The 26,195-nt window shown below is 45.4% G+C and overlaps 1 protein-coding gene across 1 annotated transcript in view; it reads right to left on the bottom strand.

Moving 5' to 3' along the window:
- pitpnc1a (phosphatidylinositol transfer protein cytoplasmic 1a) overlaps positions 1–26,195 on the bottom strand; it is a gene marked incomplete at both ends in the record, with an annotated part of 359,160 nt that overhangs the window by 99,002 nt on the left and 233,963 nt on the right. The window contains one exon of the mRNA XM_084329868.1: positions 16,386–16,482. Within this exon, the coding sequence (XP_084185994.1) occupies positions 16,386–16,482 (97 nt within the window). The remainder of the gene's footprint in view (positions 1–16,385; positions 16,483–26,195) is intronic.

The following is a 26,195-nucleotide window of genomic DNA, read 5'->3' as shown; positions in this document are numbered from 1 at the left end:
CCGAAGATTCAGTCACTTGGATTACTCTGTTTTGGGACAAGTCACTTCTCCTGTCACCTGCTCTGTTCCCAACTGTACTCTGAGCTAACCCGCTCCCTCTCTCCCTCTCGGTCCCGTTTACCACCTCGGAGAGCTGCCGAGAGGAATCTGCAGAGCGGCTCTGACGTCACCGTCTGCTTCCCCAGACGAACCATCCCGGGAGAAGCTGCAGAGCAGCAACATTCATCTATGCTTGTATCCCGTTCTTTGTTTGTTCTCTACCAAGTTTATGCTGCTATTTAGTGAAATAAAACAAGCCCTTGTTTTTGGCAACTCTGAAACAACTCTCTTTGTGTCGTAGCGTTTGGGGTCGGTGTCAAACCATAACACAGGGAAAGATTCAAAAATAATAATAATAATAATAATAATTAAAAAAAAATCTACAGGGAAGGACTCAAAGATCGACCAGTCGATCAAGATTGACGGGTTGGTGACCACTGGGTTAAAGGTTTAAGGGTAGAGAAGGATTTATCCATTGTGGGGTCTAATACCAGGTTAACGTCACCACCAATTATAAGCTCTGAGGGGGTGCATGTCACTTGAAAAAGGTTCACATATAAGTTAGGGTCATCTTGGTTTGTACCATATACATTAAGTGTTACAAAGGATCAGATTAAACCGAATATATATATTTATTGATTGATATATATTGCATAGTATTTGTATATCGTTTGATATCCCTTGTATATTCCTTGTACATATATACGGAATATCCCTTTAGCCTAGTACGGACCATGATGTTTCGTTCTCCTATTGGACAGCGGTCCACAGGCGCCAGGGCCATGCCTCCAGAGTCAGGTTCAAGGCTACCGTCAAGACATGTCTGTACATGCCCGGCCTTGCCCAGGAATACGAGACAGAAATGAGGTTGGCACTAGATTGTTCGCCGTGCATATAAATATGGCGCAGGTGAATACAGAAGTAGAGTTACCCAATAAGTTGAAGCCTCACCCACGATACTCCGTGCGGTGAAGTATGGCCTGTTTGGCCCCAAATAGAGCATTGAGACCGCGTGCGAATTAATAACTGAATTGTCAGAGTTTGGCGCTATACCGTCGAGTGCGACATATTTCTATTAAGTCAGTAATAGTCTATTTGTGTATAGTGTATCGTGCGGCTAAAGTTCTACAGTGACCAGCATCACCAACGCTTCCTCGTACCAGCTAGAGTGCTTATCCAGGCTGGGCTGCTTTCATGGCGCTTTCACCCGAGGAGACCTAGACGAGAACCGTGTGGACATGTACACTGGATTAATCTACCCGACGACTACATAGCCCTTTGCGGCTGGATTATATTTGTTTTGGTCCTGTGATTTATGGAGCGGAGAATCGCCGACGCCTACACGTGTGGGATTTACCCTGTGAGGAGCCACGTCGAGTCTGCGCCTCAGAGAGCCTGAGGCCGGCTAGCTTTCTTCACTGTGGAGCTACAGTCTACGGAGAACAGCTGTATTCGTCTGTGGATCAAGAGACTATTGCACCGTCTCCTGTACTTGGGTCTCCTTAGTCATCGTTGACCAGACTCTCTACTACCGACAGATCCTCTACCCCTGCTGGCTTACAACCGGGGGGACCCTTCCAGTATCTCCCGCTATATATTACTAGTGTACCATAGATATAATTCCCTAAGATTCAGGTTGTATAATTACCTCCTGCGTAACCAGAGAATGGACATTCATTATTGATTTGCCTACGCACATTCCTTTGCCTTATAAGCGCACCCAAAGTAAAATAGAGAAGTATATTATGTACCTTTTGCTGCAATAAATACTTAATTACCACTTTGTGTGGAACCGATTCATTGTGGGAAGTGTTCATCATATTTATATATCATGTACTGTATGGCCAGTAATTAAAGTACATAAAGCGGTAGTGGTTTAATGATACCATACTTATCAATACAGTCAGGGAATTGTACCCCTCAGTTACAATTGGTCCTTCGAGCCGGATGGTAACTAGTGTAATATTAATATAGTGGTATTAATATTGACATGGCCAATGATGAACACTCCACAAAACGGTAAGTATGGTTTAGGGTAATTCATGAAATCCTGAGTTAAAGCCATATATGTCGATTCCACTATAGACGTTGCCATTTCTTGCCTGTATATGCTATTATCCCGAAATCAAATCTATATCATAGCTATTATATTCCATCATGAATGCATGAAAGGGGGGGGGGTCGTTTCTGATTATATGATTGTCAGTAACGGCATTCGCATTGAACACTAAAAACGGTTATCAGCCCGATCGGTATGAAAGCATTGCAGGATCAAGCAAAAATGTACGTCAAAACGTCCTTACCTGTGATCAGGAGTATTCCAAAAATAATATTCCAATTGTTTGATCGCCATCTGGTATATCCAATGTCAAGAACGGCTGCCCTCGCCCGACAAGGAAACATGAAACCGGAGACCTGTGGCCGTCCCACAGAGAATGATAGACGGGTATAAAGGGTGCTCGATACCGCCGTCTAGTGTGATGCGGCCGGTATTGCACTTTTACATTCTCATGATGATTCCCCATGTTAACCCCGAGCCTGTAATGAATAGAAATATCGAATAAAAGAAATAACGATCAAATAACGAGTATACTCGTTGTTGGCGTTCAACGATTGGCGCCCAATAACGAGTATACTCGTCGTTGGCAGTGAATGAGTTAAAGTAGTGGGCATCAACAACTCCATTAAACATTTAAAAAACAACTGTTATTCTAGAGAAATTAAACGCTTAATATGCGCATATATTACATGCACATACATATACATACTCCTACATATACATATACACACCTCAAAGTCAGCTGTTGTATTATGAACTCACATCAAAGGGTCCCGTGAGGGTTAAACATCTCAAGTCCAATGTTGTCAACAATATCATATAAAACATGGCGGCTATCAGTTAGAAAAACCAGCATATTGCCTGATAGGTGTCATTAATTACCGCTCCTTTCTGGTCGAGGGAGAGCTGCGGTAGCCGCGGGATCACGTTAGCATAGTCGGTGGTGTTTACTCAGATAGGTCTCTGCCGACACCAGTGATGTGAAGGTGCGTCTGCCCTCCGAGATAACGTTATCAACGTTGCGTACGCACAGATATGTGCGTAACCCGTGCGTACGATAATTTCTAAGCAAAGTGTGGGACTTATCAATTTGAACGTGTGCTTGACTTTGTGCGTATATCTACGCTCAGCTCAGACCATGCGTACCTGGCGCCCGGCGGTAGAATATGGAGACTGCAGACGGACGGCATTATGCTTTCATCAGTTTCATGCATTAGTTTCAACGCGGAAATAAGCTTCCGTGCATTAGTTTCAACACTGGCGCGTGTTCTGTATGAACCGTAATTCATTATAGTTCATTGTAAAATATCGACAGTACAAGAGGTTGGCCTGCTTGTTTGGCACGGGGGCAGACGCAGATGCAGAACACCCACCTCCAAACGCGATTAAATATTGTATCAAATAAAAAGCGAAATACTATTATTTTGTGTGTCATGTTTCCAAATAAGATTGGTCACAACGAAATGCTTTCTACTTCAATTTGTTGGTTAGAATAGATGACCTCCGTTGAAACTTCACTGAAACTACAGTCTATTTGTGAGCTCCCGCACAGACATGGTGATAATAATAATAATAATAATAATAATAATAATAATAATAATAATAATAACAATAATAGCTTCATTTTATATAGCGCCTTTCAAGAGACCCAAGGTCGCTTTACATAGATAGGGGGGGGGGGGGAATAACAAAGTAACAAACATAGTGGACAGACACAACATATAAATATGATGATGGAATTCAAGTTCAAGTTTGTATTTCTCCCATAACACGCTTCGCTCTGCTTAGTCCACTTCTCCACATACGCTGTATTTGGGGGGCTTTGCCATTGTTGGGAGAGGTGGGTGGAATTTCGGGGCTGTGGGCAGAATACGAGTCATATGAACACCCACGATATAGTGTTCTTCCCCCTTCCTACTGTATAAGAAAGAATTAAAAACGCATTGCAACGAGAACAGAGGTTATTTGTTGAGTTTATGTGTATTACAAAACCCTTGCAATAAATGTGTCTTAAATGAATGAAAAGCATACATGCTCTGGATACAGGTAGCATGTATCGTGTGGGTGATATATGACTTGTATTCTGCTTGCAGCTTCGAGGTTCCACTTATTTCGTTTTGCAATGTCAAAGCCATTTGAATATAAGTCAGGGCGTTCCCGTGTTTCTGCAGTCTATGCGCAAAATAATAACGAGTTGAGTTCTAACAAAGAACGTATTACATGATGGGTAGGCTGATAGAGTAAACTGTAAATAAAATAGCCCATAACATTATAAAGGATATGGGCTATAGCAGGGGTTCCATTTTTTCCCCAGAGCCCCACGATTCCCTGGAGACATATAGGAATATGATATGATATATAGACTATACATGGGTCCGTCAGCGAGGAGATTTAGCCATTTGAGAATAGGCTATTATGGCCAAACGAGGGCCTATAGCCTATAAATATTATTAAATGTTTTCATAAGCGTAAAGATACAAGGACAACAGTTAGCAAGGAAAGATGACTTCTCTAAAATCATTACAGAAAATGCTGGAAACTCCAGAATCCTTTTTTCCAGTATTAATGTACTACTCAACACTGCCCCTACACCTCCTTAGTCATCAACGGTTAAGTGTGAAGAACTTGCACTATTCTTTAACAACAAAATAACCTTGATCAGGGCCAGCATTACTCATGATGGAAATAAAGCTGATTGCAGCAAACCGTGCAATGTAACCATGAGAAGTTTCACATGCATCACAGATGTATGTATGTAGATGTACTCTGCAAAACTGTCTCAGAATGTAACTCCTCCACCTCAGACATTGACCCTATACCTACAGCTTTCTTCAAACGGGTGTTTAATAGTGTTTCAAGCCCTGTGCTAGATATCATAAACACTTCCCTTAGGACTGGTATTTTCCCAGATGCCTTTAAAACAGCAGTTGTAAAGCCATTACTAAAACTTGGATAGTAATGAAATGGCAAATGATCGTCCAATATCCAACCTACCATTCATTAGTAAAGTACTTGAAAAGATAGTTTCAGTTCAAATAAATTCCTTTCTTGAAGAAAACAACATCTTAGAAGAATTTCAGTCGGGATTCAGAAAATATCATAGCACTGAAACTGCCCTCACCAAAATAATCAGTGACCTCAGACTAAACTCTGACGATAATAAGATCTCCATCCTTATCCTGCTAGATCTCAGTGCAGCATTTGATACAATCGATCACGATATTCTAATCGATCGTCTTGAAAACCATGTCGGTTTCTCAGAACATGTGCTAGGCTGATTTAAAACATACATCAGAGGGAGGAAATTCTATGTTAAACTAGGAAATCACATGTCTGATATATACGACAACAACTATGGAGTTGCACAAGGGAGTTGCTTAGGTCCTTTACTCTTCTCCCTTTACATGTTACCGCTGGGTGATATCATCAGAGAACATAATGTAGATTTCCATAGCTATGCGGATGATACACAACTGTACATATCTGCTGAACCAAATGATACAGCGATTAGCTCCATTACAGACTGCTTACTGGCAATAAATAAATGGATGAGTAAGAACTTCCTGAAACTAAACGAGAACAAAACTGAAATTCTAATTATCGGCTCCAAAACTAAAAAAGAAACATTAATAAAGAACCTGGGGGGACTAACCCCTTGGATCAAATCTGAGTGTGAGGTTTGGTCCGCTCCCCGCCCACTCGCTCCGTTCCTTTAAGGTATTTTGTTAATTAATTGCATTCCCCGCCACACGCTTCTTTCCTGTAAGATGCCGTGTTGATTGGTGCTCTCCCCACCACACGCTTCTGGAGCAATGACCAATTTCATCCCGCAGCTGTCACAGCTTGTCATCAGCGCCCCGTGGCTTTATATACCCTGATCTCCCTAATATCGATGTTGGATCGTTTTGAATATTCCCTGCATCTGCCTGTTCTTTCCCGTCGCTGTTCCCTGTCTGTTGCTCCCCAGGACTTTCGTGAAGTATCCCTGTGGAGAACCTGATTCCCCGTACGAAGCTGCGCCTCGTTTATCTGCCCGCTTTACGCGTTGCGCTCTGGTGAGTTTTTGGAAACAGTTATTTTTGGATCACCCGTTTTTTGTGTGTTTGTGAAACACCGAAGAGATCCCGTTTTTGTTATACTGTTCTCACCTAATTTTTGTTGTTGGATTTACACTTTGGATTACCGTATTGTTTTTTCTCTGGACTCTGCTAACTGTGTGTATCACACCGAAGATCAAGTCACTTGGATATTAATTTGGATCAGTCACCTCTCTGTTTCTGTTGTGCGCTGGGCTAACTGGGATTTCTCTCTCTCCCTCCGTTTCCACCTGGAGTGTATGCGGGGAGGATCTGCAGAGCGGCTCAGACGTCACAAGCTAATTCCTCACCACCACCTGCTGGGAGAATCTGCAGAGCCGCAACATTCTTCACATGCCAGATTCCCCGTTTGTTCTGTTGCTCAACCTAATCTTGTGACTCTGAGAATAAATACGCCCTTGCTTTGGCTAACTCTGAAACAACTCTCTCTGTGCCGTTGCGCTTGGGGTCGGTTACAAACCCTAACATTACGATCCAACCATGACGACCCCAGCCGACACAGAGAGAGTCAGAACAGCATTGGCAGGCCAGATTGAGTTAACCAAGGGCCACAGCCTACTGCTAGATGCGGCTGCTGTACAGGAACTCCGAGAGCAGGTCCTGCCTATTCAGGGGTCCCTGGGCTCTCTGGCTAGCCAGCAGTCTAGTATTCTCCTCCACTTACACACGCTGAGTGAAACCGTTAACGCCTTGCTTGTAACCCCACTTCCTTCAGGGGCCTTGGCCGGAGCATCACCCGCAGCCCTGGCAGGGCCCGCGCCTCCCGATCCCGCACCTCGGGAGCCCCGTCTCTCCGAACCACGGCTGTTCGACGGTAGCTTCGAGGATTGTGGCACATTCATCATGCAATGTGAGTTGGTTTTTCGTCATCAACCCAGTCGTTTCACTTCAAGGGGAGCCCGAGTGGCCTACATGACTAACTTGCTCTCAGGCCGGGCAGCCCAGTGGGTCACTGCCTCCTGGGCAATGGAGGCAGACTTCTGTTTCTCCTACCCAGACTTCGTGGCTGAGCTCCGCAGGGTTTTCCACCATCCAGCCCGTGGTCTGGACCCTGGAGCCCGGTTGGGTACCTTCCGGCAGGGCAGCGGCGGGGTTACCGACTACGTGCTGGAGTTCAGACTGGCGGCTACGGAGAGCGGGTGGAACGATCGGGCACTTCGTCTTACCTTCATGAGGGGGCTCAACGACGCAGTCAGGGACCAGCTCGCGACCCGTGAGGAACCTGAGTCCCTCGAGGACCTGTTCAGCCTCGCCATTCGCATCGACGGACGCCTCCAGGAGAGAAGACGTGAGAGAACCCGACAGGGACCTCCAGAGGTACTCCGGACCCCCCGTACTCGTGACGGTACTGCTGGTCGCCCTGCTCCCAACACGACTGGTGTTTTTTTCCCCTCCCGTTCGGTACCCGAGGAGGAACCCATGCAGCTGGGACGTTCTCATCTTAGCCAAGCTGAACGGGAGGCGAGGTTCAGGTCCGGCCTTTGCCTCTACTGCGGTCGGGAGGGACACCGTATCGCCAACTTCTACCGAAGGTTCATCCGGAACTACAGTCAAGTGGCGGAACCACTTACCAGACTGACCTCTCCCGCCCTGCCGTTCGACTGGTCCCCAGCGGCGTGTGCTGCGTTCCGCTCCCTCAAGAAGAGGTTCACTTCCGCCCCGATCTTGCTCCATCCAGACCCCAAGAGACAGTTCATCGTTGAGGTGGATGCCTCGGATACTGGACTGGGGGCTATCTTATCCCAGCGGTCGGCAACGGACCAGAAGGTACATCCGTGCGCCTTCTACTCGCGTCGGTTCTTCCCTGCCGAGAGGAACTATGACATCGGCAATCGGGAGCTGCTGGCGGTTGTGGCTGCCTTGGAGGGGTGGCGTCATTGGCTAGAGGGGGCCGAGGAGCCGTTTACCATTTGGACAGACCACAAGAACCTGACGTACATCCGTGCTTCCAAGCGCCTCAATGGCCGGCAGGCAAGATGGGCCAGCTTCCTCAGTCGGTTCGACTTCTCGCTGACGTTTCGCCCTGGTTCCCGCAACACGAAGGCCGACTCCCTGTCCCGGTTACACTCCAAGGGGGCTCCAACCACTGAGGACCCGACTCCCATCCTCCCAGAGGCCAGGGTGGTAGGAGTCGTCACCTTGGGCATCGAGGGGGTGGTAAGGCGTGCCCTACGCTTCCATCGCGCTCCAGGCAATGTACCGGTTCATCGTCTCTTCGTCCCCGACTCGGTCCGGTCCCGGGTCCTCCAGTGGGGCCATACCAGCCGGTTCGCCTGCCACCCGGGCGTTCATCGCACGTTCTCCTTCCTGGCTCGTCGATTCTGGTGGCCCACCATGAGGAACGACGTCAAGGAGTTCGTACTGGCCTGCGCAGTCTGCGCCCGCAGCAAGGCCTCCCACCAGGCACCCTCCGGGCTATTACAGCCGCTTCCCATTCCGAGCCGTCCTTGGTCACATGTGGCGCTGGACTTCGTCACAGGTCTTCCCTCCTCCCAGGGGAACACGTGCCTTCTGACCGTGGTGGATCGGTTCAGCAAGGGGGTTCACCTCGTGGCCCTTCCCAAACTTCCCTCGGCGGCCGAGACGGCGGACCTCCTGACACACCACGTGTTTCGCCTCCATGGTTTTCCCCAGGACGTCGTCTCGGACCGGGGGCCCCAGTTCACTTCCCAGGTATGGCGGGCTTTTTGCAAGGGATTTGGGGCAACGGTCAGTCTTTCCTCTGGTTATCATCCCCAGACTAACGGACAAACGGAGAGGATGAACCAGAGCGTAGAGTCTGCTCTTCGGTGTGTGGCTGCCGAGAGACCAGCTTCTTGGAGCCGTTTCCTTCCCTGGGTCGAGTACTCCATCAACTCCATGGTCAGTTCCGCCACCGGCCTCTCACCCTTTGAGGTATCCCTGGGCTACCAACCCCCTCTTTTCCCTGCACAGGAGACGGAGGTGGCAGTTCCCTCCGTACAGGACCACCTCGACCGGTGCTGTCGGGTCTGGGAGATCGCCAGGACCGCGCTGCTCCGGTCATCAGAGCGCGCCTGTCGTGGGGCTGACCGGCGCCGGGTTCCTGTGCCGACGTACCACCCTGGGCAGAGGGTGTGGCTTTCCGCGAGGGACCTCCCACTTCGGTCCTCGGCCAAGAAACTTAACCCCCGGTTTGTCGGACCTTTCGAGGTTCTGAAGGTACTCAGTCCGGCGGCGGTGCGTCTTAAGCTTCCTGCGTCCATGCACATTCACCCCGTTTTCCATGTGTCCCGGGTTAAGCCTGTCTCTCTCAGTCCCCTGATGCCTCCTGCTCCGGAACCACCTCCTCCCAAGATGGTGGATGGTCACCCCCAGTGGCAGGTCCGCCGGTTGATGGGCGTTCGACGGCGGGGTCGGGGGTTCCAGTACCTGGTGGACTGGGAGGGGTACGGTCCGGAGGAACGGAGCTGGGTCTCCCGCCAGCTCATCGTGGATCCCGGCCTGATCACCGACTTCCATCGTGCCCATCCGGGCGAGCCGGGTCGGCCTGGTCGCCGGGTGGCTCCCGTGGAGGGGGGGGTACTGTGAGGTTTGGTCCGCTCCCCACCCACTCGCTCCGTTCCTTTAAGGTATTTTGTTAATTAATTGCATTCCCCGCCACACGCTTCTTTCCTGTAAGATGCCGTGTTGATTGGTGCTCTCCCCACCACACGCTTCTGGAGCAATGACCAATTTCATCCCGCAGCTGTCACAGCTTGTCATCAGCGCCCCGTGGCTTTATATACCCTGATCTCCCTAATATCGATGTTGGATCGTTTTGAATATTCCCTGCATCTGCCTGTTCTTTCCCGTCGCTGTTCCCTGTCTGTTGCTCCCCAGGACTTTCGTGAAGTATCCCTGTGGAGAACCTGATTCCCCGTACGAAGCTGCGCCTCGTTTATCTGCCCGCTTTACACGTTGCGCTCTGGTGAGTTTTTGGAAACAGTTCTTTTTGGATCACCCGTTTTTTGTGTGTTTGTGAAACACCGAAGAGATCCCGTTTTTGTTATACTGTTCTCACCTAATTTTTGTTGTTGGATTTACACTTTGGATTACCGTATTGTTTTTTCTCTGGACTCTGCTAACTGTGTGTATCACACCGAAGATCAAGTCACTTGGATATTAATTTGGATCAGTCACCTCTCTGTTTCTGTTGTGCGCTGGGCTAACTGGGATTTCTCTCTCTCCCTCCGTTTCCACCTGGAGTGTATGCGGGGAGGATCTGCAGAGCGGCTCAGACGTCACAAGCTAATTCCTCACCACCACCTGCTGGGAGAATCTGCAGAGCCGCAACATTCTTCACATGCCAGATTCCCCGTTTGTTCTGTTGCTCAACCTAATTCTATCTTGTGACTCTGAGAATAAATACGCCCTTGCTTTGGCTAACTCTGAAACAACTCTCTCTGTGCCGTTGCGCTTGGGGTCGGTTACAAACCCTAACACTGAGGTCACTAGTCTTGGGGTTATCATAGATTCAGAACTGAACTTCAATTCTCATATTAGCAAAGTGACGAAAACATCGTTCTTCCATCTCAGAAATATAGCAAAAGTACGACCATTTATTAATCAGAACGATGCTGAGAAGCTAATTCATGCATTCATATCTAGCCGGTTAGACTACTGTAATGCACTTTTCACAGATCTCCCTAAGAAAACCACAGAGAGGCTTCAGCTAATCCAAAACTCTGCAGCCCGACTGCTAACTAGAACCAAAAGGAGAGAGCACATTAGTCCAGTCTTAGCTCCTTTACACTGGCTTCCTGTAACATTTAGAATTGACTTTAAGGTCCTTCTCCTTACATACAAAGCTCTAAATGGACAGGGACCTAGCTACATCGCCAACACTCTAATAAATTACACACCAGCAAGAACACTGCGATCATCAGCTGCTGGACTACTAGAGGCTCCCAAAAGCAGTCAAAAGAGGATCGGTAATGCAGCCTTTATCAACTATGCCCCAAAACTATGGAACAAACTACCCCAAAACATGAGAGAAGCCAACTCGCTAGACATCTTTAAAAGACTCTTTGCTCAGGCATTTCACTGATAGATATCTGCTACCACCTAGTGGCAAGAGGAAACATCAGGGATATCCTGACACAACTTGTACTTACCTGCACTATTCTTACCCTGCCTACTCTTATACACTGCCTATCAAATTCATGTGTCGGTTATCGCACTTTTTACTTCTTACTGATGACTATTTTTCCAAATGTGAAACACTGTGATTATTTGTATTACTGAATAGAGAGCCTATTAGGATGCTAGATCCTAATGTGAAACACTGTGATTTACCATACCTTGCTATGCTCGCTCAGGCCTGTATTTTTTATGTCCGTTCTATTTTATAATTTTTAGACTATTTTTAAACTGAATCATTTTAAACTATTTTTATTATTTGTATTACTGAAAACTGTAAGCGGAGAGCCTATTGGGATGCTAGATCCTAATGTGAAACACTGTGATTTGCCATACCTTGCTACCTGTCTATCTTTTTTATGCCCGCTTATGCCTGTATTTTTTACTGTTGTGAAGCACTTTGAACTGCAACCTCTGTATGAAAAGTGCTATACAAATAAAGTTATTATTATTATATTAATGATCAATAGTTAGTTTACTGTATGCAGGCTTCGCGGGGCTCCGTGTGACATGTCTGTGCCATGCTGCGTTATGTGCAAATTACTGTTGCATAATGTAGGCTATGCATATATAATTTATATAGGCTATACCTAATACCGACAACAAAATAGATTGTATGCCTCTACAAATCATATTATAACCGGTAGCCAATCGAACGGAACGAATAAAGGCATTCATATTCCAGCATGGTTATAATGACATTGACAGTTTGACACCAACAGCAAACAGTGGTTAACGGTCTTTATTAGTATTTTGAGCTGTCCAGGCAGAATTGCAGCAATGGTCTTAGGGAGTCGTTGATATCTGACATCACCGTGTACAAGTCCGCAAGCCTTTTATTTATCCCATAACACGGGTTGTGTCTTCTTGGTTCGACAGTGCCTCCGTGAACAATCTCACTCGTGGAGTTTCTCAGAGTTCGCCTCGGCTTCGGGTTAGTTTATTATTGCATATCCCATAGGGGGTGTTTCATTACCATATATGGATAATCATGCACGAGCATTGACGGTAAGAACAAATGGTATTTATCAATACGGAGTGTGCATAGGACCCGTGTACGCACGGTTGATAAATCCCGATATTTCTGTGCGTACACACATTCTAAATTCCGTGCGTAGGAACGGAAATAGAACACTTTCTACGCAACGTTGATAAATGAGGGCCCAGGACTCCAGGCTCAGGCTGGTGGGGTGGAGTAGCCTGAAGGAGACGTTCCTCTCGTGTCGCTTTTTCTTTAGTGGCATGAAGGCCTTCCTTTTTTTGTAGAGGACCGTGGACATATCCCTGAAGATCATGATAGTAGAGTTACAATATGTAAGTGATTTCTTTTTCCACGCCGCTTCAAGTAAATCAGTAAAACGGAGTAGGTGGATCACTATGGCTCGTGGGCGGCTGCATTCATCGGGTCGGCGTTGGAGTGTACGGTAAGCCTGTTGGATCTCAATAGATTGCCTGCTGTCTAGGTCTAGTATTTTCGGGAGCCATTCTTTTAGGAAAGCGATAGTGGAAAGTGTTTTTACCCTCCACACCTTCCGGGAAGCCCACCAGTCTTAGGTTCCGTCTTCTTGCTCTGTTTTCCAAATCGTCAAGCTTTTCTTTCAGTCCGCTGATTTCTTTCTCTGTATTTTTTTATGGTCGCTGAGGTCTTGATGTAGGGAGTTGAGGCTATCACCATAACTAGCCTGCACTTCTTCAATCTCCCTAACACGGTGCCCTAGTGCTCGGTTGTCACTGATAAGTCTTTCCACTGAGACAGTTAAAGCGTTCAACTTGAGTTCCATCATGGTTTGAATTTTGTCAAATACTTTTTCCAGTTCCCCAAGAAACCATGCCGGCAGGGTTTCACTGTTGGCTTCAGCGTTAGCTAAAGTGTTAGCTAAAGAGTTAGCCCCTTGCGGTTTCACACTAATGCTAGCACCAACGTCAGGCGAAGCAGTTGGCTTTTTGCATTTATCCTCCTTCACTTCAGGTTTTTTGGGTGGCATTTCCTTGTTAGAGATGTGGTTAATAATAGTCAGCAACGTGAGTTATTCTATACTTAAAGCCCAACCTCCAGGTTAAACCCTACTGATCAATTATGGGTAGTTTACATCATTGGTATATAATTTCATTATTAATTTTTTTCCATTTGACACCGGAAATGCCACTCTGAAAGAGTTAAAAAGGTCCACGCACGAATAACATGCACGCGCGAATCAAAAAAGCTTATCAAACGCTGACGTCACTACAGGTGCATATTAATGAGCCGAATCTAAAAGCTAGCACGGCCGTGACGTCACTTCAGGAAATGCCTTGCCCGTCCGGGTCATAGTACTAGTTCAATGGTGGCCCACTCGGTGCATCACAGTTAGCCTATATAGCTCCGCCGTCCCTGCCTATGGTCCCTGCTGCCTACAGTCGGGACCACTACACTGACGTTAGCCTATGGTTCTCTCCTCTTTGTGTGGCGGCCGTTGTTAGCTCATAGCTATCGTGTACCACTAGCCTTTACAGGCTCGAACACCCTACAGGCTGCCACCATTGTCGCCGTTGTTGCGTCCATGGGCCCCCCGGCAGGGTACCCGTGGGGACGGGGTGTACAGAGAGGAGAGAACCATTTTGGGTCGGCCGTTCATGCCGGCCAGCGAGCCGGATGTCAGGATATTTTGTTAGCACAATAGCTACCAAGCTAAGCTATGTTAGCTACTAACGTTATAAACACAATATGTGTACAACGACACAATGATTTACATTATTACAAATATGGTAACGTGGTTGTGGCTTTAGAGATGGGTGGCTATAATCACGGAGCAATAGTGTTAGGTGAAACAGATACATTTTCATTCGGCTAGTAGTAGCAAGCATAATCAGTGCCTGCCACTAGCTGTGTGTGACTCTCAGCGCCCCCTGGTGAGCCCCCTGGTGCCCTGCACCTGTTGTGACGATCATTTCGATTACACACGCACGTTATGAACCATTGATTAAAATATGCACTTGCGTGGTGATTGTGTTGGGCAGACAAAATGTTTGATAAAAACGCTAAAACTGGGGCAATTTCAATACTTTTTTCCCCATTCTTCATGAAAGTTACTGTTGGCCTAGTCCACATTGTTTATTGAACAAAAATACAACGTGAAGGTTGACCTTTAAGTTAAACGGAGTACGTTCAATACATCATGGTTTGCGTAGGAGCCCGTTCCACTGCATCCTTTCTCTACGCCGCGATCTTGCATCCCCATATTAGCCTAGCTTAGCACAATGAATGGAAGCGGACATGTACGGGTGTTAGTTGGACAATGCTACCCGTACATGTCCGCTTCCATTCATTGTGCTAAGCTAGGCTAACATGCAGCCAGATATTTTACTGAACGCACAGAGAGGAAACTGGTATCCATCTCCCTGTCTCTCTCTGGAGAAGACGATAAGCTAATTTCCCAAAATGTTGGCGTGTTCCTTTAAGACTGCATGCTCTGGGGAGCTCCAGTAGCTCACCACGTACCGCGAGTGCTATTTCAGCGCCGTGGACAACCGCGCTCGCGCAGATCTGGGGCTGAGCGCGTTCGAATCCCGGACGGCTGCCGTGCCTTTCCCAGAGTGTCTTTCCCCCCATCTGAACCCTTTCAGCCTGCTTCTGTCGGTCGAACTTGACCAAGTATGAATGCGAAGAAAAAGCGATAAACGCTAAAAGAACCAGGTGACTGGTCAAAGTTTAAAAAAAAAAGACTGCATGCTCTAACCAGGGACTCTACAGTCTATTATGTATCATTAAATCTACATGTTACCTGTGATAGTGTAGGGGTCCTACAGCCTACCATGTTACCTGTGATAGTGTAGGAGTAGTAGGCCCTACAGTCTACCATGTTACCTGTGATAGTGTAGGAGTAGTAGGTCCTACAGTCTACCATGTTACCTGTGATAGTGTAGGAGTAGTAGGCCCTACAGTCTACCATGTTACCTGTGATAGTGTAGGAGTAGTAGGTCCTACAGTCTACCATGTTACCTGTGATAGTGTAGGAGTAGTAGGTCCTACAGTCTACCATGTTACCTGTGATAGTGTAGGAGTAGTAGGCCCTACAGTCTACCATGTTACCTGTGATAGTGTAGGAGTAGTAGGCCCTACAGTCTACCATGTTACCTGTGATAGTGTAAGAGTAGTAGGCCCTACAGTCTACCATGTTACCTGTGATAGTGTAGGAGTAGTAGGTCCTACAGCCTACCATGTTACCCGTGATAGTGTAGGAGTAGTAGGTCCTACAGTCTACCATGTTACCTGTGATAGTGTAGGAGTAGTAGGTCCTACAGTCTATCATGTTACCTGTGATAGTGTAGAAGTAGTAGGCCCTACAGTCTACCATGTTACCTGTGATAGTGTAGGAGTAGTAGATCCTACAGTCTACCATGTTACCTGTGATAGTGTAGGAGTAGTAGGCCCTACAGTCTACCATGTTACCTGTGATAGTGTAGGAGTAGTAGGCCCTACAGTCTACCATGTTACCTGTGATAGTGTAAGAGTAGTAGGCCCTACAGTCTACCATGTTACCTGTGATAGTGTAGGAGTAGTAGGTCCTACAGCCTACCATGTTACCCGTGATAGTGTAGGAGTAGTAGGTCCTACAGTCTACCATGTTACCTGTGATAGTGTAGGAGTAGTAGGTCCTACAGTCTATCATGTTACCTGTGATAGTGTAGGAGTAGTAGGCCCTACAGTCTACCATGTTACCTGTGATAGTGTAGGAGTAGTAGGTCCTACAGTCTACCATGTTACCTGTGATAGTGTAGGAGTAGTAGGCCCTACAGTCTACCATGTTACCTGTGATAGTGTAGGAGTAGTAGGTCCTACAGTCTACCATGTTACCTGTGATAGTGTAGGAGTAGTAGGCCCTACAGTCTACCATGTTACCTGTGATAGTGTAGGAGTAGTAGGCCCTACAGTCTACCATGTTACCTGTGATAGTGTAAGAGTAGTAGGCCCTACAGTCTACCATGTTACCTGTGATAGTGTAGGAGTAGTAGGTCCTACAGCCTACCATGTTACCTGTGATAGTGTAGGGGTAGTAGGCCCTACAGTCTACCATGTTACCTGTGATAGTGTAGGGGTAGTAGTTCCAGGCCTTCTCTGTCACATAGAAGATCTTAGGAACCACTGCTCTTGCCCAGCTGGGCAGCTTACTGAAAGACAGGAGAAAAACAATGTAGGGATTAGTGAATAGAGGAGAACAAGAAAGGAGAGAATGAGCAGAGAGAAAGAAAAGAGAAGTGAGAGGAATGGAGATGAAAATTAGACCCAGTTGAGACCATTATGTGCAAAAAGCCTCGTCCTGAGTTTCTTTGGCCCTGTTTCATGACCAGCTGTGCAGAGCCGTAATGGAGGCCTGGGCGTGGCCGCCACGACCATTCTTGGGGGCAGTAGATTACACCGATTTAAGCTGTTCTCCTGCAGCAGTTTCTCCTGGCTGAGAGAGGGTTTGGCAGGGAGTAGCATACATGGAGCTACTTATTACAACTTACATCAGCACAAATGGATCTCCTTATGCAGGCAGCGTCCAGAATCAGGGTCCAATCAAAATGCAAACTATTACAGGGGGAAGGGGGCGAGGGGTCCATGGCGTGCTGGGGTGTAGAAAATGTGGGGAATGCAAAGGGGAGAGAATTGATTTCAGTCTCAAAACCAAAAAGACGCCCAACGATTTGGATATAAATGCTGTGAACAGTGTGAAGGCTCCATGAAAAATGGCTGTTCAAATAGATTTTTTTACAAATACAATTCTGAGAACACAACTGTTAGTAGTGCTTGTTGTGATCACTTCACTGGAATCCATTAAGTTAAAAGGGAAATTCAATGTGGGCTCACAGCTTGTACCGGAGAGTCCAGCCTCGTAATAGTTCACCACAGCCCAATATCACACGGCCAGCTGATCTGCTCCTCTGCAGAGTGAGAGTGCCAGCCAAGCCATAAAGATGCAAATAGTACCATTAACGCTGGGACCAAAACACCACTTATATGGACAATTATCATTCATAGTCTCTCTCCTTCTCCCTCTTGTTAGCTTTAGGGTGGATGGAGGAGGCCTGCTGGGTTGCTTCTCTCTACGTGTATCTCTCCCTCCCCCGCTCTCTCTCTTTCACTCTCTCCATCTCTCTCTCTCCCTCTCTTTCTCTGCTGCCTTATCTGCCAGCCCCACTCTCTCTCTCCCTCTTTATCTGCTGCCTTATCTGCCAGCCCCCCCCTCTCTCGCTCACACACACACACACACACACACACACACACACACACACACACACACACACACACACACACACACACACACACACACACACACACACACACACACACACACACACACACACACACACACACACACACACACACACCATAGCTATACGGTAGCAGGTGGTTTGTGGGCGGACAGACCTAGGTATTGTGTCCAACAGTGACTGATCACATTATCCATTGCATACACATAAGTGACCTCATCACTCACTCACACACACACACACACACACACACACACACACACACACACACACACACACACACACACACACACACACACACACACACACACACACTGAGCACCTGAGTTCATCCCTCGCACACTCTCCCAAAAGTCCCACTTCTATCTCAATTACAGATCCCACAAAAGCGTTCTTTCTCTCTCTCTGTCTCACTGCTTCTTATTTTGTCAGCCTCTTCTCTCCTCTATCGCTCTCTTTTCAACTTGTCTTCTTTGTTGACTCCCCTCCAACCAGGAGGTGATGGGATTTTCTTTTTCTTTTTCCTCCCATTCAATTTTGTTGTTATGCCAATTCCCTTCCTGGTCCTTGCGCTGCCCCACTGTTGTTCTGGGGAGGGTGTAGACTAACACATGCCTCCTCCAATACATGTGGAGTTGCCAGCCGCTTCCTTTCACCTGACAGGGAAAGCAAAAGGTTCACGCTATCTCCGACTTGTAGGAGTCGCTATTGCAATGACCAGGACTCATATCCCACCAGCTTCCTAACTGTGAACACAGCCAATTGTGTTCGTAGGGACGACTGACCAAGCCGGAGGTACCGCTGACACCAAGGTTTGAACCCCAGGTCTCCAGGCGAATGTAGGCAAATGTTTAGAACTTTTTCTCTTACACTTTACCCAACCCAGCCGTCCTTCAAGGGGCATTTCATCTCAATTTAAGTAGACTGATATTCTGCAAAAGCAGACATTTTGCCAAAACATTATTTTCTTGTGTGTTGTGAGTTTTGTGTAATGAGATCTCAAAGTAAGGAACATGCTAAGACTTTCAAATCACCAACTTGAAATCTCAGCTGATTTTGAAATGTCAACCGAACCACAAAAGACACAGAAATTAAATGCGCAGGAAACCTCTTTCTCTGAAGGAGAAATCCACAGATCCATTATTTCAGGGATATGCTATTATGGTAAGTCTGAGTACAACTAAAACACGTTTTGGTCCCCTGAGATGGAAGTACTATGTATAAAAAGGACTATAATTCCTACATGATTCACCCGGTATGGATGTAAACACTCTCAACCTGAGGCTGAAAGTCTGACCTTTACCTTCATAGTCACTGTTCCATTTAACTGTGCCTGGTGTACCGAGCAAAAACAACAAACACATTTCACTCTACTCAGACTTACCGACTACACTGTTTCTGATCCCTTTAGGGTAGTAATAATACACTGGCCTATCCATTCATTCATATAGTAAGCCATAATGTGCCTTTTCCTCTTATTTATTTATTTATTTATTATTATTGCTTTTATAAAATGTCTATCTTTCCTCCTCTTTTTTCTTTTTCTCAATCAACTCTCTTTGTACATTTACATTTAGCTGACACTTTTCCAAAGCGATTTAAAATATATATATTTTTTTAGGCAAGGTAGATTCCTTAGTAAAAGAATGCAATAGAATAGTAAAAGACAGTACAAAGGTTAGTCGTAATATACATATATTGTAATATACACATACTACAATTGTGTGTGGATGTGTCATATGCGATTATGTGCAGATTATATGTGTAGAAGTAATTTTTTTAATGGCATTTCTACTTTATTGGATAGGACAGTGGGTGGAGAGAAGGGGGTAACATGCAGCAAAAGTCCTAGACCGGATTTGAACCTAGGATGTTGCAATTTGATAGTATTCGTCCTACAGTATCATGGTGAGCCACCAGAACACCCCAGAAGTCAATTATTTACTGTATGTATTTATGTTATGTAGGTACATCTCTATATGTATACTGTACAGCTATATAATATGTAATCAGATGTTTGTGTATATATACACATTCCATTCCATTATTTAGAATTAACAGTAGTTGCTAATATTTGGATTGTTTGCACCTTACATAGATTCTACTGACTCTATCAGCAGTCTTATTATTGCCAAGCATTTCCTTATCTAGAGGTCGAGAGACCTATGCTCCTTACATTATCGATTGCTGTTTTTCAGACAGAATGCGTAGATGTGTGTCTGTAAGGATGTTTCCACCATCTACCTGTTCATTATTTGTTCACTATTTTCTCATTTAATTAAAAATAAAAATTATTGTTCACAAAAAAAACAATACATTGACAATATATGATAATCATGTGATAGTATGTGATGATAATAATACCGTGATAAAATAGGAACCAAAGAGGCTTGGTGTCACATAGCTATGCTATGACCTAAACCTTTGGGGATTACACTCCTTTACCTGAGCTGACCCACACAGCAATCCCCATGTCGAGTCAATGATGCCAGTGAATGGTCCAGAGGGGCTAAAGTCTTCGGTTGGTCAATACTGCATGTTCTTGGAAGGGGGGTGGGCTGGGTGTGAGCAGAATCAAATAGGACAATTAGTTTTCATAGATTTCCCTTGAGTAGGACAGGACCATGGAGAGTGACTGGGAAAGTATCTGATGGAGCCTGTGTGGTGAATGATGGAGAAAGCCACTCCGATACATAACAACCTGCATAGGCGACTGTGCCACTGATCAGTGTAGATATGTGTGTGTGTGTTACATTGTATTGCTGGGGAGCTGGGGAACAGCTGATGCAAGCGTGTTTAAAATATTTACATTTACATTTAGCAATTTAGCTGACACTTTTATCCAAAGCGACTGTGGTAGAAAATACTATATGTATTGTCCTAAATGCATTTAACCAAAGAGACTGTCTGGGTCCTTTCGCCACATGAAAACACATTGAGCAACCAGTAAACACACAGCCCCCTCACACATTTCACAACCAGCTGACACACAGCTCCTCATACACGTACACACACACACACACACACAGACACACATACACACACACACACACACACACACACACACACACACACACACACACACACACACACACACACACACACACACACACACACACACACACACACACACACACAAAAGTCACGTAAAAAGCAGTCACGGTCACCTACTGTACAGTAGCTCCACACAGAAAAGTACATAACAACAAAACACATTTCTCAGTAAAGTGAAAGCAAAGGTTGTACACACATACACACACATAGATAGCCTGGCCAAGAGGCTCGGACAGAGTGACGTAAATGTCACTATAAAAGAGATCGATTTAAAGGATGTAAGAGAGGATGTTTTAATTTTTGAGAGCTGTGACGGCAATTGACGAATAAACTTCCTCAAGCGTGTTTGACCAATTGAGCGCCCATACCCATTATATGGTATATTTCAATAATTATACTTAAAAAATTATTAATAAGTATCACGATCCAGGAAAAACTTCAGAACACAGGATTCAATCTGTAAATCCCAATCAGGAAGACTTATCAAGGCACATTTAAAATGTAGATCAAACAAACTGGGCTTCTGAGAACAAACAATAGATTTAACAAACCGTTAAATTCAGGAGCACCAAGAAAACAGGTGCTGGAGAACACAACCAACAGCATAATTGAGCACAGATTGAGATTAGACCATGGCATTCGAGGGCAGAGTCACAGGTGAACTGAAGGATTACTAAGTATGCTGCCTCGCCGGCCCATCATCAGCACTGCAATCATGCATTACACATTTCTGCCCATATGTTGCTGCGGATTTCGACATGACGTGTTGCCATTGCGATACCACAAGATATCTTATATAAAAAGCTATTCTCTCCAACGTGGTGCATGCATTTCACCTTGGCATTGGTGTTATTAATGTAGAGAATGGTTCCAGGATACAGATCATCATCATACCTGTTAGGGAAATTAGAATATCTAGTATGAATAAACATGAAAAAGCTCTTATTGCATAAAAGTTCATTTTAATTCTTACCACTTCATCCTCAAACCCCTGTGTTATCTGTGTGACTACAGGCCAGGGGGCCATTGAGGGTTAACGAGAGCTTCTCATGAGATACAGTTGAACACAACGTTCTCTGGGCTAACATACAGATGTATCAGATAATATAAGACAACATAGGCTACATTTACATTGATTCAGTTTGGCACCACATACTTTCCCCCCCACTCTAGAATACCTAAAACTATACAGAAACAGACACTATTCTCAGCATGTCCTCAGAATAGCACTTTCAAAAACCAGTCCTTTGCATTTTTATTGGTCTTTTGAGCTGACCAGGTTGGGTAGTACTAGTAGAGGGCCGACAAGGCTCCATTGTATGGTCTGCTTCTTATTCACACCCGGTTGGGCCAGTCTTGTAGCCCCATCTGACCAGGGCAGTTTTTGATTGTCCTGTTCTCGTTCTCAGGCGGTTGAGTGTTTTCCACTGAGCCCATGGTGCTTCTGGGCCAGGGGGAAGGTCTTCAGTAGAGGGGTCATTTTTAAGCTTTTCCATCCAGAGCAGGAGTCTGGTTTCTTCTCTGGACTTTGTTAGGGGCTAGACATGGTTGAGGAAGCTTCTTCTTGACTTCAGTCGTTGGACAGGGGCGTGATTTCCATCGCTCATCGCTCATAGCTTTTGTTATCTTGACTCGGCTAGCTTCTCGTCTGCTTTCATCAGGGGCAGTGCCAACTGGGAGGTGCAGGTTGCCTGTGTTGGTGACATCAGCAGGAGCAATGCCAACAGGGAGCTGCAGGTTGCCTGTGTTGGTGACATCAGCAGGAGCAATGCCAGCGGGGAAGTGCAGGTTGCTTGTGTTGGTGACATCAGCAGGAGCAATGCCAGTGGGGAGGTGCAGGTTGCCTGTGTTGGTGACATCAGCAGGAGCAATGCCAGTGGGGAGGTGCAGGTTGCCTGTGTTGGTGACATCAGCAGGAGCAATGCCAGTGGGGAGGTGCAGGTTGCCTGTGTTGGTGACATCAGCAGGAGCAATGCCAGTGGGGAGGTGCAGGTTGCCTGTGTTGGTGACATCAGCAGGAGCAATGCCAGTGGGGAGGTGCAGGTTGCCTGTGTTGGTGATATCAGCAGGAGCAATGCCAGTGGGGAGGTGCAGGTTGCCTGTGTTGGTGATATCAGCAGGAGCAATGCCAGTGGGGAGGTGCAGGTTGCCTGTGTTGGTGATATCAGCAGGAGCAATGCCAGCGGGAGATGCAGGTTGCTTGTGATGGTGGGTTTCAAGCAGCCAGTGATGCGGCAGGTGTTGTTCAACGCTGGGTCAAGTTTCTTGGCATGGGTGGATCCAAACAGGGCATGCATATTCCACATAGGAATAGCACAAGGCCAGATCAGTGGCCTTAGAGTTGAGAAAGGGGTGCAAAATGGAAAGGAGAGTAGAACATGTTTGTTCATTTAAAAGTGTTAACATTTTTTATGTACAGCACATTATTTTATGAGGTGGTGAGATAATTAAATAGCCAATGCAATGATGTTAATTAAGTCAGGTTAAGCTTATTGTGGAACGTTAATGTCAGGAATGTAATTTTTTCAGCTTCAGATCATTCGATTTGTTTAGTGCATCCTCTCCGAACACTGTACTTCTCAGTAGGTTGAGGGGGCGTGGGCCTCTGTTCATTGAGAGATGTCAAGTTAGTATCATGATACATTAAGCTTTCAAATGCAAACAAGTTCATGTGACCAGTGTGATTGATTGCTATGGGAGATTAACATTGGGCTAACTCTGCCAGCAGTTATAAAGTTATAAATAAATTGTCACAGTTGCTGTGGATGTTTTCAAACCACTAAAATGAACAAAATTGTATTATTGCTGTGATGCACTTGTATAATGAAATAAATACATGTCATATAGATTTAAAATTCATGGTTTGTCGTGTTCTTTATCAGTAGTTTATATAAATGTAGATGTTATGGCAATTCATAATGTAGTTTTGTAAATTTGGGTCCTACGGAGACACCAAACTTCTCCTTTGTGTCACGAGCGGAAAAAGTATGGGATAATTGGGAGCCCTAGACTTGGAGGAACTAAGATGAAAGAAATACAAAATGCTGGGTGTGAGAGATTAAAGATACAATACGATAGGTATGAAAGATTAAAGATACAATACGATGGGTATGAAAGATTAAAGATACAATACGCTAGGGCGGCTGGGTGGCGCAGCGTATATTGCGCTCGTCACCAACGCAAGAGACACCGGGTTCGAATCCGGCTGTCGGCGTTGCCTCCGGCTTGGTCCGGCCGTCATACTAACTCAATTGGCAGAGTTAGCGGGTGGGAAGTCGAAGGGTGGTAGTCTGGTCGTTGTGAACAGCGACTCCTACAGGTCGGTTGGGGCGCCTGCACAGCAATGTCAGGAAAATGGCGGGGGCAGTGTGAGCCTCCTACACGTTACTCCTCGCCAAATGAGAGTCCGCGTTGGCAGGTGAAAAGATGTGACAGGCTGCCTCCACATTAGTGATGGTAAGATTCACCGATTCGCATCGGTGCACCGGCATAAACGTTCAAGATGCGAGTGCATCGGTGGGAAAAATGCGCATCGGCTACAATTCAGGTTGAACTCGCGATGCATCTGTTGTTAGCGTCTTTGCATCGGTCAAAACCGATTCATTCATATAATTTCCTCTCATCCACTCTGTCAGCACTCAGCAGCAGAGACTATCTTTGCTTCGCTACTACGGAAGGCAGTTATCAAGAAACAGAGAAGTCGAGACATGAATTGAATTGACCAACTGGCTAACGTTGGCCGCTAAACTATCTAACTAACTAACGTGACTCTGCAACACCAGTTCCATTAGTGAGGAAATGGGGGGGGGGGGGTATATTGATGACGCTTGACAACAGGTTCAAAGATAACTTCACATTTATTGGCAATATCGCTTCCTCCAGGTTCCAACTGTGTTGACAAAATGCCATCATGGTGTGGTTAGCTAGTTAGTTGATGATAAACATTTAATTTCATTATCTGAAATATTATAAAATCATTAAGTCTGCTATAAGCCATTATCCCTTTGTGTATGATTATTATTGTCTCACAGTAGTGTGTATATATAAATTGTATGTGTGTTTTTAGCTAAAGTGGATAGAAAACACAGTAGGCTACTGTGCAAAAGTCTTAGGCACCCAAGAGTTTTTATATAAATTGTCTTACAGTAGATAATTTTTTTTAAATAATAATATAAGCTGCATATAAGGAATACAACCAAATCCTCTGTCATACCATAAAATTGTATCATTATTTTGCATCGTGTTGAATCGCATCGTATCGCCCCGAATCGCATTATGTTGAATCAAATCGTATCGAATCGTATCGTATCTCAACAGGGGTGAATCGTATCGCATCGCATTGCCCGGTGCTTCAAATGTAACGTTAATGTATCGTATCGTTGGCAACGTATCGAGATGCGCATCGCATCGGCCTCAGTGATGGAGATGCACATCCCTACTCCACATGTATCGGAGGGGACATGTGATGCAAGGCTTCTATCCTCCCTACAACCGGCCAGTGGGGGGCATATGCGAGCAACGATCAGGACATGGGAGGGAGAATTGGCACGAGAGGTAAATTGGGATGGGGAGAAAAATCACAGAAAAGGAGAAAAAGTAGATACAAAAAAAAAGATAGAATACACTGGGTACGAGAGATTAAAGAAATACAATACGCTGGGTATGAGAGATTAAAGATACAAAACGCTGGGTACAAGAGATTAAAGATACAAAACGCTGGGTACAAGAGATTAAAGATACAAAACGCTGGGTACAAGAGATTAAAGATACAAAACGCTGGGTACAAGAGATTAAAGATACAAAACGCTGGGTAGGAGAGATTAAAGAGCTACAATACACTGGGTACAAGAGATTAAAGATACAATATGCTGGGTATGAGAGATTAAAGATACAATACGCAGGGTATGAGAGATTAAATAAATACAATACGCTGGGTATGAGAGATTAAAGAGATACAATACGCAGGGTATGAGAGATTAAAGAGATACAATACGCTGGGTATGAGAGATTAAAGATACAAAACGCAGGGTACAAGAGATTAAAGATACAAAACGCTGGGTATGAGAGATTAAAGATACAATACACTGGGTATGAGAGATTAAAGATACAAAACGCAGGGTACAAGAGATTAAAGATACAAAACGCTGGGTATGATAGATTAAAGAGATACAATATTTACATTTACATTTACATTTAGTCATTTAGCTGACGCTTTTATCCAAAGCGACTTACAAGTTCTGTACGACAAGTCATCAGGAAGGGCACAACTCTATCAGCTGAGTAACAATGTTCATCAAAGTGTTGAGTGCTACAGTGTAGGTTAGTTTATTAGGACAAGTGCATGACAGTATGGTTAGTTAGGGTTAGATTTTTTTTTTCTGGGTATGAGAGATTAAAGATACAATACACAGGGTATGAGAGATTAAAGAAATACAATACACTGGGTATGAGAGATTAAAGATACAATACGCTGGGTATGAGAGATTAAAGAAATACAATACGCTGGGTATGAGAGATTAAAGATACAATACGCTGGGTATGAGAGATTAAAGAAATACAATACGCTGGGTATG

This window comes from Notolepis coatsorum (genome assembly GCF_963971535.1).
Source record: "Notolepis coatsorum genome assembly, chromosome: 14".
NCBI lineage: Eukaryota > Metazoa > Chordata > Actinopteri > Aulopiformes > Paralepididae > Notolepis > Notolepis coatsorum.
The sequence above is the reverse complement of the archived record's forward strand: the minus strand, read 5'-3'. Positions and strand labels throughout refer to the sequence as shown.